This window comes from Cibotium barometz, chromosome 29, assembly GCF_041138505.1.
Source record: "Cibotium barometz isolate CiBa-2024 chromosome 29, ASM4113850v1, whole genome shotgun sequence".
In the NCBI taxonomy this organism is placed as follows: Eukaryota; Viridiplantae; Streptophyta; class Polypodiopsida; order Cyatheales; family Cibotiaceae; genus Cibotium; species Cibotium barometz.
In genome coordinates this window covers 6,496,275-6,522,692 of record NC_141074.1, presented here as the reverse complement: position 1 = coordinate 6,522,692, position 26,418 = coordinate 6,496,275, and the positions used below count along the sequence as shown (strand labels likewise).

The following is a 26,418-nucleotide window of genomic DNA, read 5'->3' as shown; positions in this document are numbered from 1 at the left end:
TGGTGCCCCTCCACTTGCGCACACTATCTCCTAGCACAACGTGTGGTGGACTCTTGAGGACATACTGTCCAAGAGGGATAGGTGTACACACATGGACCCACTTTTGCTACACATCTCAACCCACTATGGCTGTCCCATTAGAATTATAAGTGATCAAGGTAGTCATTTTGTGAATGAGATAGCAGCATTTTTAGTAGATGAATTTATGATCATTCATAAAAAGTTGGCACCATAGCACCCACATGCCAATGGTTAAGCTCAGAGCACTAACAAGACACTATGCATAACTCTAACCAAAATAGTTGAAGGAACAGGTGTTGATTGGGAATGGAAATCACATTTTGTGTCATGGGCCTATCAAACTGCTCACAAAATGTTCATTGATACTACACCATTTTATCTTGTCTTTGGCACATGGATGGCACATGGACGCTATTTTGCCCATTTAATTTTTGATCCCAACTCTTCATGTTGCGCACCAATTGACATGGATAGGGCATGAATTTTGCAACCATTGAAAGCGTAGTTGGTATGTATGCATGGAAATGAAGACACGAGCCTTTGTTTGACCTCAAAGTCAAAACACAATAATTTTTCACCGAGGATTTAATCCTCCTATACACTCTTAAGAAACACAAACAAAAACTAAAACTTTGCAGCCACAGACCTTATTTGATCGATAAATGGTGCAATACAATGCCTAAAAACCTTGGATGAAGTTCCCTGTTGGTTTCATCAATGGCAACAACGACCTCAAGAAATATGATAAACCCCTAGCTGAGGAACTGTTTGTTGGCTACTAAGCGCAAAAAAGAAGTTGAGAAGCAATTCATAGAAGATGCCCAATGAGCATCTAAGCAACTAGTAGCTATGACAAAACAACATTGTCAAATTCCATTTAGCATACTACATTCTATTCCTAAATCTTTTGACGATGAGGACTTGACGTTGTAGCTTGCAAGATTGTCAGTATGAGTCCCTATCACCACAGGTAAGTTCACTACCCTAGCCTTCTTGGATTTTGGAGTGAGAGAAACATCTTATCTCATGACTTTGGATGGAAATTTATATGCGTTCTCTCACACCCTCTATCATTTCCTTTCAATCTTTTTCAACAACCTTAACTCAAGCACACACACACTCACAAAACCCTAATAGAGAACACACAAGGTGAGAGGCTAAAAATCTTCTTCTTCTTCACTCAACACTCAACACACCATATATAAGATAAGAGTACACACAATATGAAAGGTACTCAACCAAATACATACAAGGGTTCTCTATAGTGTGAACCCAGCTAAATGAACTGGCGCTATAACTATGCCAGTCTCTAGAATGGCTGTCACACAGCCTGTCATCCCACTGGCCGCATATCACCCAAGATCTCACCAAATGGACATTTCTTAATTAGTGAAGATGGGTATGTTACACTCCCCATATAGCTTCTATTTCCATACATTCACCCATATGCTTTCAATTTGAATCCTATCTACAAGAGACCCACTAGATGAGGACTCTCCTGGTCCACTCAAAGACTGTGATTGCTGACCTGCGTTCTGCGCAACCACACTTCCACTCACATTAGCCCCAACAGCTTCTTTTTCAGCAGCGTACTAGCTGCTCATCTCATCAAAGACAACATCCTTGCTTACCCTCAATTCACGTGTAGCAGGATTATAACACCTGTATCCCTTTTGCTCAAGGGAATATCCAATGAACACACATTTTTCAGCTTTTGGATCTAGCTTAGTTCTCAGCTCATTTGGCACATGCACATATGCAATGCATCCGATGATACAAATCAGGTTTTCTACCAGTAAACCTCTCCTCTGGTGGAGTTACATCATGTATGGCTACAGTTGGAGTTCTGTTCATGATGTATTGTGTTGTAGAAACAGCCTCAGCCCAATAGCTGTGCGGCATATTTTTCTCTTCCATCAATGCTCGCGCAATCTCAGCAATGTGCCTGTTTTTCCGCTCAGCAACTCCATTTTGCTGCGGAGTGTATCTGCATGTAAACTGTCTCCGAATACCATTCTTCTTCAAAAATTCAGAGAACTCATTGGAGAACTACTCTCCCCCTCCATCTGACCTTAGGCACTTTACATATTTCCCTGTTTGCTTTTCAACCAAAACTCTGAAATTCTGGAGGTGAGTGAACACCTCACTCTTCTCCTTCATGAAATATACCCACACTTTCCTTGTGTGGTCACATCAATGAATGTCACATAATACCTGCAGCCTCCCATAGAACATGGTCTTCGTAGGACCCCATACATCCGAATAATGCACAACATCTAGTGCATTTTTGCTCACATATCTGTTACGTGGAATTACATGCTTTGTTTGCTTTCCAAATTGGCATGCTTCACATATTCTCTGCATACCTTCCACTTTAAACTTTGGCAGCTCTGTCACAATTCCTTTAGTCTGCATAGACTTCATTCGCTACACATTCACATGTCCAATTCTTTTATGCCAAATGTCTATGTCTGCAACAATTCCTGAACCATTTGCAAACATCGCAGCACTCATTTCAAGCATGTCTACATTCAACGTAAACATTCTGCCCACTCTGTTGCCTTTTGCAACTAACCTGCACTTGTCTTTAAAGTCTTCAACATAACAACTATCAGGGTTAAACCTAACCTGCAAACCCTGCTCAATCATCTGGCCAACTGAAACCAGATTCTTTGTTATGTTCGAAACGTGAAGTACATCTAAGGTACTTCACTTTGCCATCCTGCATAGACAATGGCACATCTCCAACATGGGCAATTGGATGAGCAGTGTCATCCCCTGTTTCCACAAAACCTGGTCTTTCCGGGTTTTTCATCTCCTTGAACCACTCCCCATGACTTGTCATGTGGTTCGAAGCACCTGAATCCACATACCATACATCATCTTTTTGTGCTACATCAACATTTTCAGACATGGCATTCACGACATGCTGCATAATAAACAACCTTTCATTATCCTCATTGTTTCTGCTTGAGGATGCATAGTTGTTCTGTTGCACTTTCCCATTTTGCATGTCAGCTTGCTTCTTATAACATTCTGCCTGCACATGTCCAGGGTTACCACAATAAAAGCATTCACGTGCATTATTATATTGCCTTTGCCAATTTCCACATCCTCTTTGACTCCCCCTGCCTCTGAATTTGCCTCTTCCACCTGCGTGTTGTCGTTGTTGTTGTGAATTCTGGGACTGTTGTTGTTGCTCTTGCTGGCCATAATTCTGATTATCTGTTCGGCCACCTCCTTGACCGCGTCCATGGCCATAATTCTGATTATCTGTTCGGCCACCTCCTTGACCGCGTCCATGGCCTCCTCTACCTCGTCCTCTTCCTGAACTTGTGTAGAAGGCCGGTTGCTCTGAACTATTTTTGTTTTGTGAAGACTGTTGGTCTTCACCCAAGCTCTTCTCTTCTATAATCAGCATAGACACCAAATCTGTAAAGTTGGGAATGTCCCGAGTCTGAATAGACGTCTTGAATGCCTTGTATTGTGGCCCGAGACGTAGACAGACCTCCACCTTATCATCATCATCTACTGACACACCAATAGGTGCAAGGGATTCCACAATACCCTTTATCTTCAACGCATAGTCATTCATAAACATGCTCTTTTTCTCCACAGTATGAAGTTCATTCTTCAACTGTATCTTACGTGCCTTGGTATTTGTTTCATAGAGCTTTACCAAGGTGTCCCACGCCTCCTTGTGGGACTTGGCATCCTGAATGTGCCCAATCATGGTGTCCTGTATACTAATGGAGAGCCAATACATAACTTTCCTGGCTCCTTGGTTCTAGTCTTTAAACTCTTTCACATCTGCAGCAGTCGGATTTATGTCTGGTATCTCTAGTGCCTCTTCATGCTCACCTTCTATGTAGTCCCAATAGCCCTTTCCCATCAGGAAATTTGTCAACCTAAACCTCCAAGCATGGAAGTTATTCTTATCAAGCTTCTCAGCCACAATCTGGGTTATCCCATCACTTGACATCTTGTCAAACACACAATTTTACCAGAAACAGCACTCTGGTTTGTCCTGCACAAACTGCTATATTTCTGCAGAGCGGTACCGTAGTACTCTCAAATGTCACAACCAGTGACCTCAATGTGCATACATACACCCAATGGAAACTGTTGACCTCTTTGTAGCACCCACAGTGTCTGCACAGCCAATCTGTCTTCCTGCAGTTCTTAAAACAGAGTTCTGCAGAGAATCGATGACTTACTCGCAGTGCTCGAAATTGCCTGCTTTTTGAAAAACGGAGGTCCAGACGCGCCCGAAAAACGTCTTCGGCCCGAAAAATTTCTGTCCGATAGGACACTATAGTTGCCCTATAGAAAGCTCCTCAATCAGAGATTGTTTGCCGGTGCCTCCTGTAGAGCTCCCGACAAGGGTGTAGTCATCACCAACACAAATAGGGAAGAGTAGTTGAAGCTCTTACCCTCGTACCGCTTCCTGTGGTTCTCTTGCTTGCAGCTCAGCCCTTAGCACGAACCAGGATCTGATACCATGAAAAGATGCAGGGGGGAAGAGAGCTTGAGCTCTTGCAAGCACACACACACTCACAAAACCCTAATAGAGAACACACAAGGTGAGAGGCTGAAAATCTTCTTCTTCTTCACTCAACACTCAACACACCATATATAAGATAAGAGTACACACAACCAAATACATACAAGGGTTCTCTATAGTGTGAACCCAACTAAATGAGCTTGCGCTATAACTATGCCAGAATGGCTGTCACATAGCCTGTCATCCCACTGGCCGCATATCACCCAAGATCTCACCAACCATGCCAGTGGTGTAAGTGTGGGGCCTATCCCCCAGGCGGGTCATGAGTGTCCACCGCCTCACTAGATGAGCTCGATATCTCAACAAGAGGTTGGCTGGCGCAACACAACCACAACTTTAATTGGGCCTTATGCCCTCCTAGATCTTATGGAGAGAGGGTGCTTGAATGAAAAATGAACTTGAATGGAGAACCCTTCCACCATTGTATACACAATGCAATGAATTTACATTGGGTTGTTTTGCGGCTAGATGTGGGACAACAATTGAGTTGCCTGCTTGGCCAATCGAACTTCCAAGGCCATGAAAAATCAAACTCCAACTAGCTCCATGTAACCACCTCACGTGCTTAACCATGTAGCAATCCAAATGCACATGTGGATGATGGGTTCCCATGAGGCCATTTGTAATGATGGAGAGAGAAAGAGATTGCACTCATGATGAAGTACCACATGCACTCAAGGGACAAACACCATAGCCATAGAAGCATGGAGCTCCAAGAAGTATGATTGATTAGTCAAAAGTGAGTAGTGCCCCTAGTTAAAATATTCACTTATATACTTGCCCACCTTTTCACACTCATTAATGTTGGGCCTCCATACTTTCCCAGCCATATCCATGCCCATGGGCTCCCTTTGAGTCTAATTCCAATCCCCCTTCATTACAAACCATCCCCACCCAAAGTTTTTGTCCTCGAAACCATGTATGGAGCAATGTATGAGATGTTGGGAATCTTCTTGACTTCTCTCATGAATGCGGAAGTACATTTGTTGCAACTCCAAAAGTGCCTCACACAAGAGAACTCTACATAGAGATGTCCACTTATTTGATGTACATATGGACTGCCCCCTATGATGTCCATAAGCCCACAAAGTCTTGTTGAGCTTTGATTGATGAGTGGTGAAGTACACCAATGGCCATGGCTATCCATACAATAAATTTGCAGCAATGACACCCTCCATGCTATCATCCCATTCCATACATATAGCTGTCCAAAGACACTATACAGCTGTACTCATTTCATGAAGACTCAAGCATAAGGTAATAGGTGACCCACACCAAGTCCCCATCAATAAGGTTGACTTCCACAAATGCCCGATTCAAAAGGAAACCCATCTGCTTCAAGTGGCAATGCATAGTATCCACCCGGGTCATATGGAAATCCATCCACTTCAAGTGGCAATGCATAGTATCCACCCGGGTCATATGGAAATCCATCCACTTCAAGTGGCAATGCATGTTGTCCGCCCGGATCATATGGAAATGAATCCACATCAAGCATCTTTCCATGTATATCGGGATCAAATGGGTATGAAACATCATAGTTGGAAGTGTCATCACCAACCAATGTTCCGCCCCATCAAAGTCCACCCATGAATCACTTCCATAAACCAAAGCATCATTAGCATCATTACCCAAAGCATTCTCCTCATAAATGTCATCATAAGGATCACAATCAACCACATTATTGCTTTCATCCACACCATCGTTTTGTGAATCTAGATCATGTGCCACATCTTCATGGTCGGCAACCACAAATTCCTCATGCAATACAACACCATGAAGATCTTCGTAAGAGTTGTCTCCTTCGTCAAGAAGAGTCTCATTGCATTCATCTTTATCCATACAATTCTCCTCAAGAAGAGATCCATGCATTTGCTCTTCATCGTCCCCATCAACACTTGCATCTTCATGGTTGTTCACTAGTTCATTTTCAGCCATCCATACATGCATTGAAGCCACTTGACATAAATCATTAGCATCGCCTTCATCACTTGAAGTGTCCCCATAGCAATGGCTTCCAATAAGAGATGTGGACTGAAGTGAACTCCTAGTAGAAAGCCCATGTATGGACGGGGTAGGCTTGTAGAAGAGCTCCACTAACAACATGATCTCATTAAGAGCAATGTCATTGTCAATATACATGATGCATTGGACCACTTGCATGAACTCCTTGCCTAATTTTTGCACAAATCCACCTATGATCTCCTTCTCCTCAATGTTAGGCATAAAGAAGGAAAGGTACCAATATTCCTCAGCATACTTAGGCAATGATTCCACATGTAATAGTGGCATGCATTTTTCCCTAAAGCTCCATTGCTCTTGAGTAGCCACAAAGTTTTGCACTACTTCATAGGATAGATTCACCCAATCCCACTTGTACTCATGTGTTACTTGTTGCAGCCACCATTGTCTAGCTTTGCCTCCAAATTTGCATGTCACTTGCTTTGCTTTGTCCCCTTCATTGCATGGAAATGCACAAAAGTAGGCATCCCAATTGCGAATCCATTCCTTGAGCTGTATACAAGTGACTCCTTCCCCATCAAAAGAGAGCAAAGCTTCTACAAATGATTCACGATGCTTGAACCATAAGCTTCCAATAGGAGTAGAAATCATACGATCCACAAATTCATCCTTTGTCAAGGACTTTGGTAACTTGGAGTGTATGACCTCATCATACAACCGTGCATACCTATCTTTATCATCTTAATTGGAAATTATGGCTATTCCCCTTTGTTTTAACTCCATCAAATCTTGCCTATCCTTTTCTTCCTTTCCATAGGGCTTTGACAATGGTGATTCAACATGAGAAACATCTTTTGGGTTCTTTTAAAGTGCTGTCTTCATATTTTGAGTGTTCCCATTGGGAGTTCCCACCTCAAATACAACATTTCCATGCCGACTAAGATCATAAGATGATGGATTCGGAAATGACGTTTGTGGTTGTGACTAGCCTCTTGTCTTATCAAGAGAAGTGTTAATCTTTTTCACACACCTTTCCACTTCATTTATCCCATCACCAAGCTTCTTGAAGCCCTCATTCATAGCATTGAACATTTGCTCCATGAGAACATTGCTTTGCTGCATATGCTCACTGTTTTGCCTCAAAAGCTCACTATTTTAGAAGCAAATATCCCTTTGTGCATCCTTCATAGCTTCAGTGATAGTAACCTTTAGCATATCCAAAGTAATGTGCTCCAAAGAAACTTATACACTTCCACTTGTGTGCCATGACATGCCCTCATTCACCATGTGATCACTCGTCATGTAAAGGTATTCCCTCTTGTTCACAGTCACCCATGGTACCAAATTAGGGTTTTTGGTGCTATCGAGATGTCGGAATTGAATGATCAAAGGCTTGCCATGTTCATCTCGATGAGAGGAACACTTCTATCACCCTGGATCATCACTTTGAGCAGCCCTATACCTCTCTGTTTTGACTTTTAGCTGAAAGTTAACTATGAGAGGTTGACCATCCAAACGGTAACGGAATTGGGAACTTGTTGGCTCATTTGGAGGCTCTTAGGTAGTGTTCTTAAGCTATGTAAATACCTTCAATTCAATCTGCACATTGTTTTTTACTGAATTAGGGTTTTCAACCTGACAGAACTATCCCCTTTGTACCCTGAGATGGTGTCTGAATCAACCACTTGATGGCTAGTTAGGTTTGCCTTAAGACACCCTTTTAAGGCTTCCAAAGACCCTTGAGAGATCTTGAACGGATTGGGACTAAATTACACTTCCGTACCCACTCTGCAGAGTGTAGGAAAATCATAAAAATTTTGCCATAGTCTCCCCACAATTTGGCCCAAATCTCAATCAAAATCCATAAGCACTTGCCCAATATCCAATCATGATATAATGCCCCAAATGATCACTATCAAAAGCATATGCTTGCTCATGCAACTCTTATGCTTCGACCACTATCAAGTATCCATAGCATGCCTAATCAAGTGACAATTGGCTTCCATAGCCTCGGCATGCTTGCGATATGTCGAAGGAGCGCTTTATGCTTCGACCACTATCAAGTATCCATAGCATGCCTAATCAAGTGACAATTGGCTTCCATAGCCTCGGCATGCTTGCGATATAGTCGAGTATGTGTCGAAGGAGCGCTTTATGCTTGCCGGCCAAGCCTTCCCACCCTCATACCTAGTCTGATTCTAGGCAAAAGTTGGGGCCAAGTTTTCACATCCAAGTACCTAATCCCCCTCCTTGCCGCTTTACAAAAGCACTCACGACAAGAAGAGTTCATGCCATGGTCCCCTCAGGCCTCTCCTCCCATGCCCGAGGTACCCTCACAAAGCATACTAGATACTATGAATTGAAGTGGGAGTACAAGTGAAGTGTATGTGGACGTAGCTTCAAAAGGATAAGGTAGGAGCACTTACTAATGTTTTTAGCATGACTCATGCTATTTTCGTTTCATCATTACAAAGAGCATGTACTCATGCTTTCCCCCAATCATCCAAAGTAGCTCCGTTACACCAATCACCACAAAAACAACATCCACATAGCATCCAACATCATGTGAATCACAAGGCAAATGAATTGCAAGGATTAGCTTCAAGTTGGAATCCCCAAGATCAATGCAATCATTGGCCCATGTAGGCACATGCATGTGCTTACATTAGGCTAGTATTTGGCAACATTATGGAACCACACCTCCCTGATTTGCATCACTTCAGCCCTTTGGCTTTACTCCATAGTCCCATCAATTAACAAACTATCAACCAAATGACAAGTAGAAGCTCCAATGGCTCAATGACCACATAAGGCGTGATGCTTGCTTAATGCTTAAGCAAAGGCATGTAATGCATCCCTAAATCAATTCAATGGTAGGCACATTAAACATGCAAGGGCCTTCCAACGCTCATAAGCAATGCATATTATAATTGCATGTACGTCCTAGAGAGTGCAATTGGCATAGAATTAAAGAAAAACATCGCATGCATCCATATGGAATCCCAAAAACATCTCAACACCAAGAGGCACTGATTTTTGAATTTCAGGCTAACTCATGGCGTCCAAACCGTCCACACCTCCATGTCCATGGTTGCATCTCTTGCTAAGCTTGATTAAAAGCGCTCAAAAAGGGGCGCAGAAAACGTACAATGCATTCCAAAGAAACGAGCACAATCGATCGATTTTGGAGTATAATGTCCATCAAGCATAGCCCAAATTCTTCCATTTATATTTATGGAAAGAATAAAGGGACTGGCTGGATAAGGAATCCAATTGGATGCCACATGACATCGTAATAAAATTATCCAAGATTATGGATAAATTTATGATTGTTGGGCTTGACAAAGCACCCAACAATATGTCACTTATATGCAAACAACTGGCATATAGGGCGGGTTTGGCAAGACTTAAATTTAATTTGCCTTTCCTCATCACTCTAATGAGGTAGTAGGGGGCCTACTACCTCATTTTGAGTATGGTGCCTGGGTTGGGGTGGGCACACACACACACACACACTTACTCCATTTGTGCTCATATGACACGTGTAATGGCACAAATTGCATGATTTACTTTTGCAATTCTTTCACATTGGAATTATGGGTTGTTGTGACTCTGCCGTGCCTTTGTACACAAATGTTCATCACAACCCTACAAGGGATGGTGGTGGGGCAGTTACATTTTTGTGGCACGTGCTGCCTATGGGTTGCTGACCCTGGTGCACCTCTGTACATCATAATCTTACAAGGGATGGTGGTGGGTAGAAACGTTCTTTGGCACCTGCTGCTATGATGAAGATGGAAGAGTCCTCTGCTCTGCCTTAATCCTGATACATACATATACATATACATATATACATACATACATATATGTATACATTTATATATACATACATACATACATACATATATGTATACACACACACACACAAACACACACACACACACACACACACACACACACATACATACATATACATATACATACACACATATACATACACACACACAAATATATACATACATACATATATGTATACATATATACATATATATATATATATACATTTGTACATATACATATATACATACGTATACATACATATATGTATACATACATATATACATACATACATACATATACATATACATATATACATATATGTATATATGTATGTATGTATATGTATATGTGTATATATGTATATGTATGTATGTATATATATATGTATGTATATATGTATATGTATATATGTATATATGTATATGTATGTATGTATGTATATACATATATATATATATATATATATATATATATATATATATATAGATATATATGTATATAATATATACACATATGTATATGTATATATACATATATGTATGTATACATGTATATGTATATATATATATATATATATATATATGTATGTATGTATATGTACACACACACACACACACACACACACACACACATACACACACACACACACACACTCTTTTTTTTCCTATTTAAAATAAAACAAAAATTTTAAACTAATTATACTCTTTTAATCTTTTCCTATTTAAAACAAAACAAAGAACCTAAAAAAAACTAATTCTAGTTTCTCTCTCTCTCTCTCTCTCTCTCTCTCTCTCTCTCTCTCTCTCTCTCTCACGGGGCAAAAGTAGCTAGTGGAATTGCCCTTGGATTGACATGGATCCACCTGGGTTCGAGCATTCCTTGTCGATTTGTCTCTCTAGATCATTAGTCACCCCCTCTGTGTGTGTGTGTGTGTGCGTGTGCAGACTACACGCGTACGCTCAGATCAGACACTTTGCAGGCAACCTTGGATACTCTCAACTGCACGCGTTTAGGTTGTGGTTGACCATGCAGGTAGTAGCGTTTGTTCAAGTCATGGCAAGCACTGCAAGCAACCTTGGATACTCTCAACTGCACGCGTTCAGGTTGTGGTAGACAACGCAGGTAGTAGCATTTGTTCACGACAACCAACCTTCTCTTCTACAATTGCACACGTATATTTGCTTGCTTCTTACGTGTCACGCTGGCTTCTCTTCACGCTAGATCACGCTCACTTGTCTCTTCATGTTGGATCATGCTTATCTCTTATGAATACGAATGGAGGTGCTACCATGTGGCTGAGCGAGAGGTGCCATGTGGTAGGTCCTCTGTAAGATGGGTGGGGTTACATCTATATACCATCTTCTAGGCTTTTCCCATGAGCAAGTTAACTTGGCCAAAACATTCAACTTAACTTGACAATGAGGTTTCTAATTATGACAAAATTGGCACAAGTAAATTGTTACTTTCGAAAACTTATGCCATGGATGAGAGATTGGAAGAAAGATCCAATAAATGCATGCCAAGTTAACTTGGCGTATCGCAATCATAGAACCCTTAAAGGAAGGATCAGGGTTTGATTCTACCCAAGGATTTCTAAGAGTGTATTCACAACACATCTTTGTCCGTCTGCCATCACGTTTCGCGCTTCTCGTCGTAGTGTGTGAAGGGCCTCCGGAAGTAGCATTTGAAAACAGTCTGCGCGTGAAGAAGGCAATCATGACAGATGTATCACCCTTCTCGTGGTGGTGTCAGAGGCGGTCGTGACCGTAAGTTTCTCTGTGCTGTTTGATTTTGATTTTATTGAAATTATCTGCTCGGAAATCAGCGTTTAAGGCTCGTTCATGCGTTTTCTCCACGGCCGTTTGTACGGCCTTTTTTTTTCCAACCACATCCGGACTGTATCATTTATTTGTCTTTGGATCATCTAGACAGCATTATTTAGTTTACTGTCTGTGTGGGCGTGCGAGCACATGTGCATGCATAAACAAACTACATCTTACCTTTCAGCTGTATGTCCACTTCCTTTTTTGGGTGGGTCGTCCTTTAACACTGTTTGGTCCATCAATAAGGCTTGTTTGTTCTCCCTGGACATCCTATTAAGGCCTGATCATATTCTGATCTCAATTCATATGGCATCCTAATCAGCACAGATGCGTGTTACACCCATAGTCCCTACCTCATTGTAGGACCTCAGTCAACCATTATCCACATCAGTAACGCCTCATTTGACAATTGTCTGGTGGTAGGTAGTCTTGTTTTTCTCACCCACATAGCCAACCATGCTTTTCATCTGTACGGCCTCATTCCATAGTCTTTCCCATCATGGGGTCATCCTCCCCATCCATATGTGAGCCTGCAATCACTCAGTGTGTGGTGTGGTGTTGCAGTCGATTGATTCCCGTGTCTCTCACCAACCTCGGGCTCTCCGTCAGTCATCTCACCAATTTGTATGGTGATTGGTCTTAGTCAATCATTTTAGATTGTGCAGTGGCGAGCCTTTCTTGTCCTCCCAAATGTTTTATCAGTGAGAAAAGAATACAGAAGATACACTTGATAACAACCCCCTGCAAAGGCCATAAACTTACGAGGGGCTCTATCCATGGCTGGCCATTGTGGGAGGGAATGGGATCGGGGGATCCCATGTGTGTCCTTGTACAAGTAGGGTCTTTGGTATATAGACTGTGAGCGTGAGCTGGAGCAACCCCCCCCCCCCGGGCGGGCTGGTCGTGAACCTGCGCCCTCTCCCCCTGTCCACCTTCGAGCTGCCCCCGCCTCTCCCCTCTTTGCCTGCGCACCCGCATGCGCCCTCTTCCTCCCTTCCTGAAACCGGCCTCTGATAGAAACCAGAGTGTGGTAGACTAGCAGTCACCCGTCCACTTGTAGTCTAGATGTGAAAACAAAACAGATTGGAGCTAGAGTGCCCAAATCTGAAAACAAGGCGACACCTGTTGGCCCCAAAGCTTGGCGCCCCTTGCGGTATTTCTTTATTCAATTCCAAAAATATGAATGGCTGAGTACAACAAAAATCAGCCAAGAGATTACACCTGTATGTCCAATCTGACGGCCCACAATACCTCTTAGCACAGAGGATCTATGCACACAGATCTGTGTCTCCAAATAACACACTGTGCCTCCCTCTGATCAACCAAGACCACTAAGCAGGGCAGCCATGATCATACATCTGGCATAACTCAAGTGCATGATACAACATCTCAACTCATACATACATATGCTGTCCAAACTTTGTCTCAACCCTTGTCAATCTGCCATACCCCTCCTCTCACAAGGGGCCAGATAGCTCATATCTGCAACAACAGACATCAAGCAGTAGAAAGAGAGATAGATGAACAGATGAAGAGCTTACCAAAATCAGCTCGTGAAACAGCACTGGAGGAAGCAACGGTACCAATCTGTACTTGCAGGCACTTGTTTCCACAATCCTGCTTCACACATGTGTTTGTACTTGTCTGTACCCTCCTCCTTGTGTTCACTTCTATGCTGTCTTTGAAAGTACAGATCTGAAAAACAGCCCCGTACCCGTCTGTACTACCTCGGGATACATGCCAAGAGTTGTACTTGCAAACGCAGCCTGCTGTCCACACTTGTACTCGCCTGCACCTGCGTAATCAGACCTGTCCAGCGCCGCCTACTGCAGTTCAGTCCAGCACAGCCTGTATCAGTCCTGTCCGTACACTGTACGGCAGTCGTACAGCACTGTACGACTGTACCTGAACCAACAGCCTGTCCGTACAGTCGCCTGCAGCAGCAGATGTACAGTCAGCAGTTCCTGTGCGCAGCCAGTCCCAGAGAGAGAGAGAGAGTACTTGCAGCAGATCTGGCCGTACAGTGCTGTACGGCTGGTTTGCACTCAGAAAAACAGCAGCAGCAGCGCACACAAAATCTGCAGTCGACTCTTCTCTTCAGCTTCTCCACGCATGTACACACACAAGCCTCCACGACTCTCTTTTCCCAAAAGCTAGAGAGAGAAGGAGGAGAGAGAAGCACTCACTCCAAAAGTGGAGTGGCCTCCTCCCCATAAAAATCCTAGGGCCCCCAAACTTTAAAAGTTCCCTAGGGCCACTAAGGCCTAGGGGCAACTTTTATAAACATTAAAAGTTTAATGTTCTAGTTTCCCCCTTCACACCTAGGGATGTCCACACATCTTAAACTCTGTCCGGGCACCCCCCATGTGAATCATTCAATATTTTGACTCTGCAACCACCATGCCCACACTTGTGCTGTTCCATTTTCACAGGGCCATGACACTTCCCCTTCTTGTGCGCGCTGCCCTTGGGTGTTTTCTTCATTTCTGCCTCCTGCCCCTTGTTTTCTGGGCTTTCTATCAGCTGCGCTCTCCCTCCCTTCTCTTGCTCTCTGCGCTCTCCCCTCCTGGGGTTTTTCTTCCTTTCCGCCTCTTTCCCCACCATCCCCTGTGTTTTTGTAAACGGAAGGGCAACTGTACACGGAAAATCTTATCAATCATGAAATCTGAAAATACACATAAGCATGCCAGATAAATCAAGATGACAAATCTGCACAGTGCACCACACTAGGGGCCAGAAGATGGGCTGACCCCCCCTCCCCCTTTTTATGGTTAGATTACCAAAATGGAGTTTGCTTCCAATACAACTTTGCAGGTGCCCAGGGTTCAGTGGGCTGCACCTGTTGCTTCCAATACAATATGAAAACAAGAAAACATAACATAAACTGAATTTGCTGATAATTCTCAGCACAAGTGAGCATTCGCGGCATCAAGCACATGCAGGACAACTATGGACAGCCCATAGCACTCCCACATCAACCCGAGACAACTCAACATCATCGTCTTCTTCATGTCTGGCTCATAGAGCAAGTCAACTAGTCCTCAAAGGTTGTTTTCAGCAGTCAACCAGCCCTCAGTAGCCTTAGACGAAAATCGACCAGTAGCTGTACACAAGCTTGCAAGCCCCCGGTCAGAAGGAAAACTGTCCAGATGCCCTCTTTGTTTGTATCCTCTGTCCAGTCTCTGTTCAAGCTGTAAATCAGCCGGCCAGCAGTGGAGACTACCATGTACACAATTTTTCTAGTATAGCACAAGGGGTCTATAATGGCTCTAGGGCCATTCTACCATGCACTCTAATTTTCTAGTGTATTTCAAGTGGTTTAGAATGGCTCTAGGGCCATTCTACCATGCACTCTAATTTTCTAGTGTATTTTAAGTGGTTTAGAATGGTCCTAGGTCCATTCTACCGTGTACATAATAGCTCCAGTATAGCACAAGGGGGCTAGAATGGCCCTAGGGCCATTCTACCATGCACTATGATTTTATAGTATATTTTAAGGGGTCTAGAATGGGCCTAGGGCCATTCTTCCATGCACACCATTACATAAGAGGCCCTTGAATGGCCCTAGGGCCATTCTACCATGCACACAATTGTTCTAGTATGGCATAAGGGGTCAAAAACTGCCCTAGGGCCATTATACTATGTACACAATTTCATAAGAGGTCCCAGAATGGCCCTTGGGCCATTCAACCATGCACTCAATTGCATAAGAGGCCCTATGGCCATTCCAGCATGCACACAATTGCATAATGGGCCCTAGAATAGTCCTCGGACAATTTTTCAATGCACATAATTGTTATAATATAGCAAAAGGAGCCTAGAATGGCCCTCGGGCCATTCTAGGGCCATTCTACCATCCACAATGTTCTTTTAGTATAGCACAAGCAGCCTAGAATGGCCCTAGCGCCATTCTATCGTGCACACAATTGCTCTAGTATAGCCCAAGGGGTCTAGAATGGCCCTAGGGCCATTCTACCATGCACACAATTGCTCTAGTATAGCACAAGGGGTCTAGAATTGCCCTAGGGCCATTCTACCTTGCACAATGTTTCTTTGGTATATTTTGAGGGGTCTAGAATGGCCCCATGGCCATTCTTCCATGCACACAATTGTATAAGATGCCTTAGAGTGGCCCTATGGCCATTCTACCATGCACATAATTGTTTGAATATAGCATAAGGGGTCTAGAATGGCCCTAGGGCCAGTCTACCATACACTCTAATTTTCTAGTGTATTTCAAGCGGTTTAGAATGGCCCTAGACTCTAATTTTCTAGTGTATTTCAAGCGGTTTAGAATGGCCCTAGGGCCATTCTACCTTGTACATATTAGCTCTAGTATAGCACAAGGGGGCTAGAATAGGGCCATTCTACCATGCAAAATGTTTTTCTAGTATATTTTAAGGGGTCTAGAATGGCTCTAGGGCCATTATTCCATGCACACAATTGCATAAGAGGCCCTTGAATGGTCCTAGGGTCATTCTACCATGCACACAACTGTTCTAGTACAACATAAGAAGTCTAAAACAGCCCTAGGGCCATTCTACCATTCACACAATTGTATAAAAGGTCCTAGAATGGCCCTAGGGCCATTCAACCATGCACTCAATTTCATAATAGGCGCTAGGGCCATTCTACCATATGCACACAATTGCATAATGGGTCGTCCTAGAATAGTCCTAGGGTAATTTTTCAATGCACACAATTGCTATAGTATAGAAAAAGGGGTCTAGAATGGCCCTAGGGCTATTCTACCATGCACAATGTTTTTCTAGTATAGCACAAACAGTCTAGAATGGCCCTAGGGCCATTCTACCATGCACACAATTGCATAATGGGTCATCCTAGAATAGTCCTAGGGTAATTTTTCAATGCACACAATTGCTATAGTATAGAAAAAGGGGTCTAGAATGGCCCTAGGGCTCTTCTAACATGCACAATGTTTTTCTAGTATAGCACAAGCAGTGTAGAATGGCCCTAGGGCCATTCTACCATGCACACAATCGCTCTAGTATAGCACAAGGGGTCTAGAATGGAATATATATAAATATATATATATGCATATATATGTGTGTGTGTGTGTGTGTGTATACATATATGCGCATATATAAATATAAATATATGTATATGTATATGTATGTGTGTGTGTGTGTGTATATATATATATATATACATATATGCATATATATTGAAAGATCCCTGTCCCCTCCACGTAACAAATTCAGGGGTGCTAGCAGCGAAAGTAGCACTTCTTATGCGGGACAGGGTCCCTCACTCGGGGCCTCGCCCATGGATATCCGGACAAGAGACTAATCCCTCAGTTCTTCCACAATCGAACCTGGAAAACTTCCCTTGCCCGGAAAGCACGGGCGATTCCTCTAGGATAAATTTACTCTAATGTAGTCAAGAGCCTTAATTAACTGAACTGATCTGACCGAATCCGTAAGTCCCATAGTCAGATCAAGGAAAAGACTTGCACTTGGATCATAGAGACCAACGCTTTTTTCCTCATTGAGAGGCATAACCGTTGATTCTTTTCCATAGAACAATTTTTATCCGGGATTTACTTCATCTATCACCAGCCTTGATGTATGGAGCAGCCTTCTGGGGGCCAAATTTATCCGATGAGGATTGGCAGCGAGTTAAGAGGCCCCAGGTCATGATGTTCTCCCGTATGATCCGCAGCAAACCATCAGTCTCACACCAGATTATCCAGGCAGAGTTTGTCGCAGACCCGATGGTAGTGGATGCACTCTTCCAGACAGTCACATACCTCCATCGCATCAGTCACATGGATCCCCATAGGTATTCGAGGCTTGCCCTGGAGTCCTCCAGACAGCTAGCACTTGAGGGGCACTCTGGAGTATGGTATGCACTAGTTTCCACTTGGTTCTCAGTATATGGGCTCTGCATGGACCGCCTACTCCCCCTTCAGTACAGTTTGGACTCCCCTTTTCTCCGGCTGTCTCACGAGGATACCAACCGGGTTATTAAGTTAGATCTTCTTAGCCTCTACACACATTGCACATGGATCACACCTACGGAGCTCCCCACGAAGATGCACTTCTACAGAGATCACTTTCTCACACTCACTGAGAATGGATTTATCCAACAGCCGGGCTACTTGAGTGTGCACATGTCCCATGCCATGCGGATTGTGATTGGTCAGATACGGGTTTCATCCCACTGCCTCAGAGTGGCGACAGGTAGAGCTTGTAGGCATTTGCTCACTTATGGTAGTGCTATGTGTGAACAGGACTTAACCAAGGGCACTTTTTCCCATGTGGTTTTTTCCCTTGGATATCAAGTGTGAAAGGACACTCTAACATGTAATATTTTGTACTTCTATATTATATGGATGTTGCACACATGCAAGGGTTGACTTGCATTTTGTGGATACCACACTGTTGGCTCTCTCTCTCTCTCTCATATTTCTGTGTGTGAGCTTCTCTATCCTGCACCTAACCCTAATGTGCAGGTTTGTGTGTGTGAGTGTGTGAGTCCAACACCCAACAATTGGTATCAGAGCTGGGAGCTGGCCCTGGAATCTGCTCCTTGAAAAGCTGCAAAAAACTTGCAGAATTCCGTCGCCGGCGCTTCCGTTTTCGTCCGACAGTTCCGTTCGCTGCTTCGCCGTCCGGCCACCAGAAATCGGCGGCACTAGTTGGGAGCCCACCACCGCCGCTCAGTCCACGGGCGGCACCTCCCTCTCCAGCCGGCGGCGACAGTGCTGCCAGAACCGCCTCCGCCCATCAGTGATCCGTTCCGGTCGCCCCACCGTCGTTGCTCCGTTCCGGCCGCCCAGCAGCGTCTCCCATCCGACGACCTCCATCGTTGCTCCATTCCGGCCGCCCCACCATCGCTTCTCCATTCCGGGCGCTGTCGCTACTCCGCACGTGCCCAGCTGCCGATTCCAGACCGTTCGGCCTCCCGGCGACTTGCCTGCGACTACCGTGCTCGCCCTGCGCTTGCCGCCTACGCCTGACCTGCGTGGACACCGTGTGCTCCTCCTCGTCAACTGTGCAGCGAATAAAAGCTCATATGCTAATGACTTAGCAAAAGCAGAGCCAAAAGCACAATAAGGGTGGAGGAAGAAGGAATGCATATGAAGTAACTTGCAAAGCACTTACAAAGTACGAGCTTTTGGTGACAAAGTCACTCTTGCACACCATCTCAAAATCAAAGCAAGTGGAATGTAGTACCATTGCTACATTGTTAGCCTAGCTCGCTTGAGGGCTCATGGCATTGAGCCCACATAGGGTCCTTCGCAGGAGGAGCAGTCCTCTTTTGCCTCGTGTACCTCGACTTTGAGGGAGTGGAGGTGCCAAGCATAGGACTCGACACGGGACGTGGAGACCATGATCCTTTGGCATTGGTAGATCATCCACGACCATCTAGTTCCGTTTTGCAAGGCTGAGTGATGAGGTTCCATTCAAGAGTCGAAGCAGGACTCAGAGGGGAACATGCTTATTAGCGATGGGGGCACCCCATCTGATTCCTCCACTTTATCTAGCAATCTATCATCTTATGGTTGGACCTCAGTGGCAAAGTTCATTGCTTGTAGTCGGGGGAAGAAATTCATAAATTTTTTCTGGACATTGTGATGTTTTTATTTATGAGACTCAATTTGAGTCATGCATGTATGAGGTTATTAGTTTAGCCAAATTTCTTATCCAAGTATATGAAAAAGAATTGTATGAAAGAGGGGCTAGTTGCTTTTAATTGCTGCAATTGCTTTAAATTGCAGATTGAATTTCCCATATTTAGATTCAATCGTGCAGGCATCTTTTAAACATCCTTCCCCCCTCCCCGGTCAAACACAGCAATAGAGCGGCCTCGGACTGCCCGCAGCACCTCTAATTGTGCTAAAGACAATTCCAGATTGAATTTCCCATATAGATTCAATCGTGCAGGCATATTTTGCGATCTTCCCCCCCGTACACAGTCATGCAAAGCCATGAAGCGGCCTCAGACTGCTCGCAGCACCAAAACCCTAATTAGAATGGCAAGACCAATCGCGACTGCCCTCTCCATCCCCCCAGGCAGGTACGCTCCAAAACACTAATCAGAACAGAGGAGACTGTCCTCAACAGCAAAACAGTATCAAGGTCGCTTCTTTCTTCTTCCATGAAACAGACGATGGTAACTGCCCTCAGCACATCGCTTCTCTTCAAGTGGACGATTGTGAGAGAAAAACAGTTTGCGGCAGCGAGCTTGATGCAGATGGAGCCTCCAGCGAACCTGTTGGTCTTGAAGTAGACCGCTTTAGTCAATATGCCTCTCCTGAAGCCTATGGAGCATCCAATGCACCTGAATTTCCTGGCACACACGAGAGCAACGAATGTGTCGCGGGCTTCAACCATATCGGTTCTCCGAACACCGCATCACCACTGGTAAGTAAAGCTTCTCAGACCCATATTACAAGACGAGTCCTTGGGCAGTGGGAAAGGGAGGTGTGTGTTGGAGGAGATACAGCTTCTCCATCCCAGCATGTATGGCTCACGAAAGAGGGTCTCAGAGTGAACTTTCGGGGTAATAAGTTCACTGTCCCTTCTGATGTAGAGCTCGCAGAGAGTTGTGACACGACCCTTGCAAATACATTGGAGTTCTATTTGAGAGGCCAGAGCAGGGAAAATCCATTGAGATTAATTCAGAAGCTCAGGTCCACCTACAGCAACCCTGGTTCTCCTTTCTTCAAGGAAAACCTGCAGTTTGATGCTGTTGATGACAGATTATATGTAACAATGCCTTCTTCCATTAGTTCTGACTTTGTTGTAGAACTAGTTTTGCCACAGCTGCGGAACTACCAAGGGTTGCACGCAAGTTTCCAGCTCAGTCTTGCTTTGTGTTATTGGGGTCCAGTGCTCTCGTCCATATCAACGGAGTTCTTATCCGACTTTGTGGTGATGGTTGTATAGTGGAGCAAGATGAGCTAGTGAAAAAGACACTAGAGGTGCATGCCATCAAGAAGGTTGTACCGAGAAACCTTAAGGTTCATATCAATTTTGAGGCATTATCCTACACCGATGATAAGAGAGCACTTCTCTCTAAGTGTAAGCAGCAAGTAAGCACTGGGCAAGCTGAAGTGGCGGTTGCTTTGTGCAATCGTGAGGATGATGACAAAGTTTTTGTATTCTCCAAGGGAGACTCCCCGGTGATGTGATCCTTGATAGGAGTGTGAACCCTAGGTATATTGATCTTAGCATGGTGTTCCCGTCATTCCGGATTTACCTCTCATATGGTGCAAACATCTATTTCGAGGTAGCTCTCTCTCTCTCTCTCTCTCTTTCTCTATCTCTCTCTCTCTCTCGATGTCCCCCCTTACGTTTTATTTGAATGTGATTAGGCACACCGTGGCTATCAGCTGAAACGTCTACATGAACAAGAGTTTATATGCTTGCTATATGTGATCGTATTCTCTAAAGAGACAAGGAGATGGCCAAGGAGCTTATTAATGGATTGCCTTTTGTTGATCACCTTGATGATCATGGCCGCTTAGCCATGGTAAGTTAGTGTGTTTTTATGTTGCTTCACATGATTTTCTAGCATTTCAAAGAACATCGGACATGTGCATAGAGAGTTTCTGTCTATGTCAATAGTGTTTAAGATTTCTTGAACATGCAAGTGTGTAGTACTTGTTTCAGGTATGTGCAGCAGGGATTGGTGACAAGGAAATGGTAGACTATCTGCGTGATAATGGGACGGAAGTTGACAAGATGGGTAACTTCTCTCTCTTTTTTTGTCTAGGATTCACAATATTGTGGCTGGTAATGAGAAGATTTGTACTGTGCCTAAAAGATTCGGAAAATTGTGCAGATGCCAGAGGAGTCTTCCCATTGCTGGCTGCAAGAGCCAAGGGATATGATGATATAGCCAATTTGATTGAGAGCAGAGGGGAATCTATTGATTTATCATCGGTGTAGGATAATGCCTCAAAATTGATATGAACCTTAAGGTTTCTCGATACAGCCTTCTTGATGGCATGCACCTCTAGTGTCTTTTTCACTAGCTCATCTTGCTCCACTATACAACCATCACCACAAAGTCGGGTGGGTACTCCATCGATATGGACGAGAGCATTGGACCCTGATAACACAAAGCAAGGTTGAGTTGGAAACCTGCGTGCAACCCTTGCTTGGTAGTTTTGCAGCTGTGGTAAAACTAGTTCTGCAACAAAGTTAGAACTAATGGAAGAAGGCATTGTTACATATAATCTGTCATCAACAGCATCAACGACAAACGTACGAGCTTTTGGTGACAAGGTCACTCTTGCACACCATCTCAAAATCAAAGCAAGTGGAATGTAGTACCATTGCTACATTGTCAGCCTAGCTCGCTTGAGGGCTCATGGCATTGAGCCCACATAGGGTCTTTCGCAGGAGGAGCAGTCCTCTTTTGCCTCGTGTACCTCGACTTTGAGGGAGTGGAGGTGCCAAGCATAGGACTCGACACGGGACGTGGAGACCATGATCCTTTGGCATTGGTAGATCATCCACGATCATCTAGTTCCGTTTTGCAAGGCTGAGTGATGAGGTTCCATTCAAGAGTCGAAGCAGGACTCAGAGGGGAACATGCTTATTAGCGATGGGGGCACCCCATCTGATTCCTCCACTTTATCTAGCAATCTATCATCTTATGGTTGGACCTCAGTGGCAAAGTTCATTGCTTGTAGTCGGGGGGAGAAATTCATAAATTTTTTCTGGACATTGTGATGTTTTTATTTATGAGACTCAATTTGAGTCATGCATGTATGAGGTTATTAGTTTAGCCAAATTTCTTATCCAAGTATATGAAAAAGAATTGTATGAAAGAGGGGCTAGTTGCTTTTAATTGCTGCAATTGCTTTAAATTGCAGATTGAATTTCCCATATTTAGATTCAATCGTGCAGGCATCTTTCAAACATTCTTCCCTTCTCCCCGGTCATGCACAGCAATAGAGCGGCCTCGGATTGCCCGCAGGACCTCTAATTGTGCTAAAGACAATTCCAGATTGAATTTCCCATATAGATTCAATCGTGCAGGCATATTTTGCGATCTTTCTCCCTGTACACAGTCATGCAAAGCCATGAAGCGGCCTCAGACTGCTCGCAGCACCAAAACCCTAATCAGAATGGCAAGACCAATCGCGACTGCGCTCTCCATCCCCCCAGGCAGGTACGCTCCAAAACACTAATCAGAACAATGGAGACTGTCCTCAATAGCAAAACAGTATCAAGGTCGCTTCTTTCTTCTTCCATGAAACAGACGATGGTAACTGCCCTCAGCACATTGCTTCTCTTCAAGTGGACGATTGTGAGAGAAAAATAGTCTGCGGCAGCCAGCTTGATGCAGATGGAGCCTCCAGCGAACCTGTTGGTCTTGAAGTAGACCGCTTTAGTCAATATGCCTCTCCTGAAGCCTATGGAGCATCCAATGCACCTGAATTTCCTGGCACACACGAGAGCAACGAATGTGTCGCGGGCTTCAACCATATCGGTTCTCCGAACACCGCATCACCACTGGTAAGTAAAGCTTCTCAGACCCATATTACAAGACCAGTCCTTGGGCAGTGGGAAAGGGTGGTGTGTGTTGGAGGAGATACAGCTTCTCCATCCCAGCATGTATGGCTCACGAAAGAGGGTCTCAGAGTGAACTTTCGGGGTAATAAGTTCACTGTCCCTTCTGATGTAGAGCTCGCAGAGAGTTGTGACACGACCCTTGCAAATACATTGGAGTTCTATTTGAGAGGCCAGAGCAGGGAAAATCCATTGAGATTAATTCAGAAGCTCAGGTCCACCTACAGCAACCCTGGTTCTCCTTTCTTCAAGGAAAACCTGCAGTTTGATGCTGTTGATGACAGATTATATGTAACAATGCCTTCTTCCATTAGTTCTGACTTTGTTGTAGAACTAGTTTTGCCACAGCTGCGGAACTACCAAGCAAGGGTTGCACGCAGGTTTCTAGCTCAGCCTTGCTTTGTGTTATCAAGGTCCAGTGCTCTCGTCCATATCGACGGAGTACCCATCCAACTTTGTTGTGATGGTTGTACAGTAGAGCAAGATGAGCTAGTGAAAAAGACACTAGAGGTGCATGCCATCAAGAAGGTTGTACCGAGAAACCTTAAGGTTCATATCAATTTTGAGGCATTATCCTACACCGATGATAAGAGAGCACTCCTCTCTAAGTGTAAGCAGCAAGTAAGCACTGGGCAAGCTGAAGTGGCGGTTGCTTTGTGCAATCGTGAGGATGATGGCAAAGTTTTTGTATTCTCCAAGGGAGACTCCGGTGATGTGATCCTTGATAGGAGTGTGAATCCTAGGTATATTGATCTTAGCATGGTGTTCCCGTCATTCCGGATTTACCTCTCATATGGTGCAAACATCTATTTCGAGGTAGCTCTCTCTCTTTCTCTCTCTCTCTCTCTCTAGGTGTCCCCCCTTACGTTTCATTTGAATGTGATTAGGCACACCATGGCTATCAGCTGGAACGTCTACATGAACAAGAGTTGATATGCTTGCTATGTGATCGTATTCTCCAAAGAGACAAGGAGATGGCCAAGGAGCTTATTAATGGATTTGCCTTCTGTTGATCACCTTGATGATCATGGCCGCTTAGCCATGGTAAGTTAGTGTGTTTTTATGTTGCTTTACATGATTTTCTAGCATTTCAAAGAACATCGGACATGTGCATAGAGAGTTTCTGTCTATGTCAATAGTGTTTAAGATTTCTTGAACATGCAAGTGTGTAGTACTTGTTTCAGGTATGTGCAGCAGGGAATGGTGACAAGGAAATGGTAGACTATCTGCGTGATAATGGGGCGGAAGTTGACAAGATGAGTAACTTCTCTCTCTTTTTTTGTCTAGGATTCACAATATTGTGGCTGGTAATGAGAAGATTTGTACTGTGCCTAAAAGATTCGGAAAATTGTGCAGATGCCAGAGGAGTCTCCCCATTCCTGGCTGCAAGAGCCAAGGGATATGACGATATAGCCAATTTGATTGAGAGCAGAGGGGAATCTATTGATTTATCATGCTCTGCCCTGGTAGATGCAATTCACAAGTCCCAGCTAGAGCGATTGGAGCTTCTTTTGCAAGCAGGAGCTAAGGTCGACGAGGTAAGATGCTTTTGTCGCCTATTTTGCTTGTTGCCTCACATGGTTTCAATAAACGTTTTGTTTATTGGGTGTGGTTGTAGACGGACGCACAAGGGAGAACCCCCTTGATGCATGCATGCCTCTTTATGCATAAAGACGTTGGAGATGCAGTGCAGCAACTATTAAGAGCTGGAGCCTCTCCGTCTTTGCACGACAACTTTGGCAGCACTGCAAGGGATCTGGCTAAAATAATTCGGAATGACATCGCTCTTAATACTCTGGATAACAGCAGCACCAGATCACGGTGTCCTATATGATTTATCATCCCCTACCTTTAGAACCTTCTGTAGTGCTGTAGAGACATTGACATAAATAATGATGGTTGAATGCTGGTGTCTCTTATTGTTATGTGATTTCAGATGAGACAGGCGTACAGAAACAGAGTCATGGCTGTGATGCAGATTTTGGGCTCTCCTTTATGCTCTATATAGGCAGCAAAGCAACTTTTGGGCACCCCTTTGTGCTCTAGCTTATAGATTTCTTCATGTTGTAGGCTTTTGTCAATACTACAATTTTGCCACAACCAGATGGCTCTTTCATGGCTTGAAAGTAACTCTTTGATGTAAGAGACTGTAGGTGTCAGTCTCTATGCTACAGTCCCTTGGGTAGTGATGGATATCATGCCTAGTGGCATGTTGCTTTTTGTTGCAGCTCAATGGTTTATGGAGCTTTGCGTATGTGATGCTGGTCATATGTCACTTCTTGGATGTTTCATAAGTGGGACATGTCTTTACTGGCATGGTAATACGTATGGGATGTATGGTACTTTGGAGTATTATTTGTATGTGACATCCATTTTGCACTATCAGTAGCATGAGATTTACTGCTTATAGCTGAAGCCATAGTGCTGGATGACAGATCCTTGAATTTGTTTTGGTGGACTCCACAGAACGTTTGTTGCCTTAGTCTCTTGCATGTTTGATTACCGGATGCTTCAGGCTGTTTTCTTGGTAAAATTGACTTGAGAGTTCTGTTGGGCATCTTGTGGATACGAGAGAGCCTATCACATTGTCTAGTGGTTTTGGAACGAGGGTGTGCACACATGGGTCTAAATCTGTATGCTTCAAAGTGGGATGCTT

General features: G+C 44.0%; 1 protein-coding gene across 6 annotated transcripts; it reads left to right on the top strand.

Annotated features, from left to right (window-relative positions):
• The first annotated feature begins 11,979 nt into the window (after window positions 1-11,979).
• On the top strand, window positions 11,980-26,167 carry LOC147621783 (uncharacterized). 6 transcript variants are annotated; one of them, XM_086822793.1, is made up of 8 exons: window positions 11,980-12,153; window positions 21,554-21,711; window positions 21,852-24,578; window positions 24,650-24,806; window positions 24,947-25,022; window positions 25,119-25,300; window positions 25,381-25,583; window positions 25,699-26,167. In XM_086822793.1, exons 4-8 carry the CDS (start codon window positions 24,756-24,758, stop codon window positions 25,700-25,702), a joined length of 516 nt encoding a protein of 171 aa, XP_086678919.1. In that variant the 5' UTR covers window positions 11,980-12,153; window positions 21,554-21,711; window positions 21,852-24,578; window positions 24,650-24,755; the 3' UTR covers window positions 25,703-26,167. The 6 variants fall into 6 exon arrangements, with proteins under 6 accessions (XP_086678919.1, XP_086678917.1, XP_086678915.1 ...); XM_086822789.1 differs by having other exon boundaries at window positions 11,984-12,153; window positions 21,852-21,927; window positions 22,024-24,578; window positions 25,381-26,167; XM_086822790.1 differs by lacking the exon at window positions 21,554-21,711 and having other exon boundaries at window positions 11,984-12,153; window positions 21,852-21,927; window positions 22,024-24,578; window positions 25,381-26,167.
• Window positions 26,168-26,418: the final 251 nt, after the last annotated feature.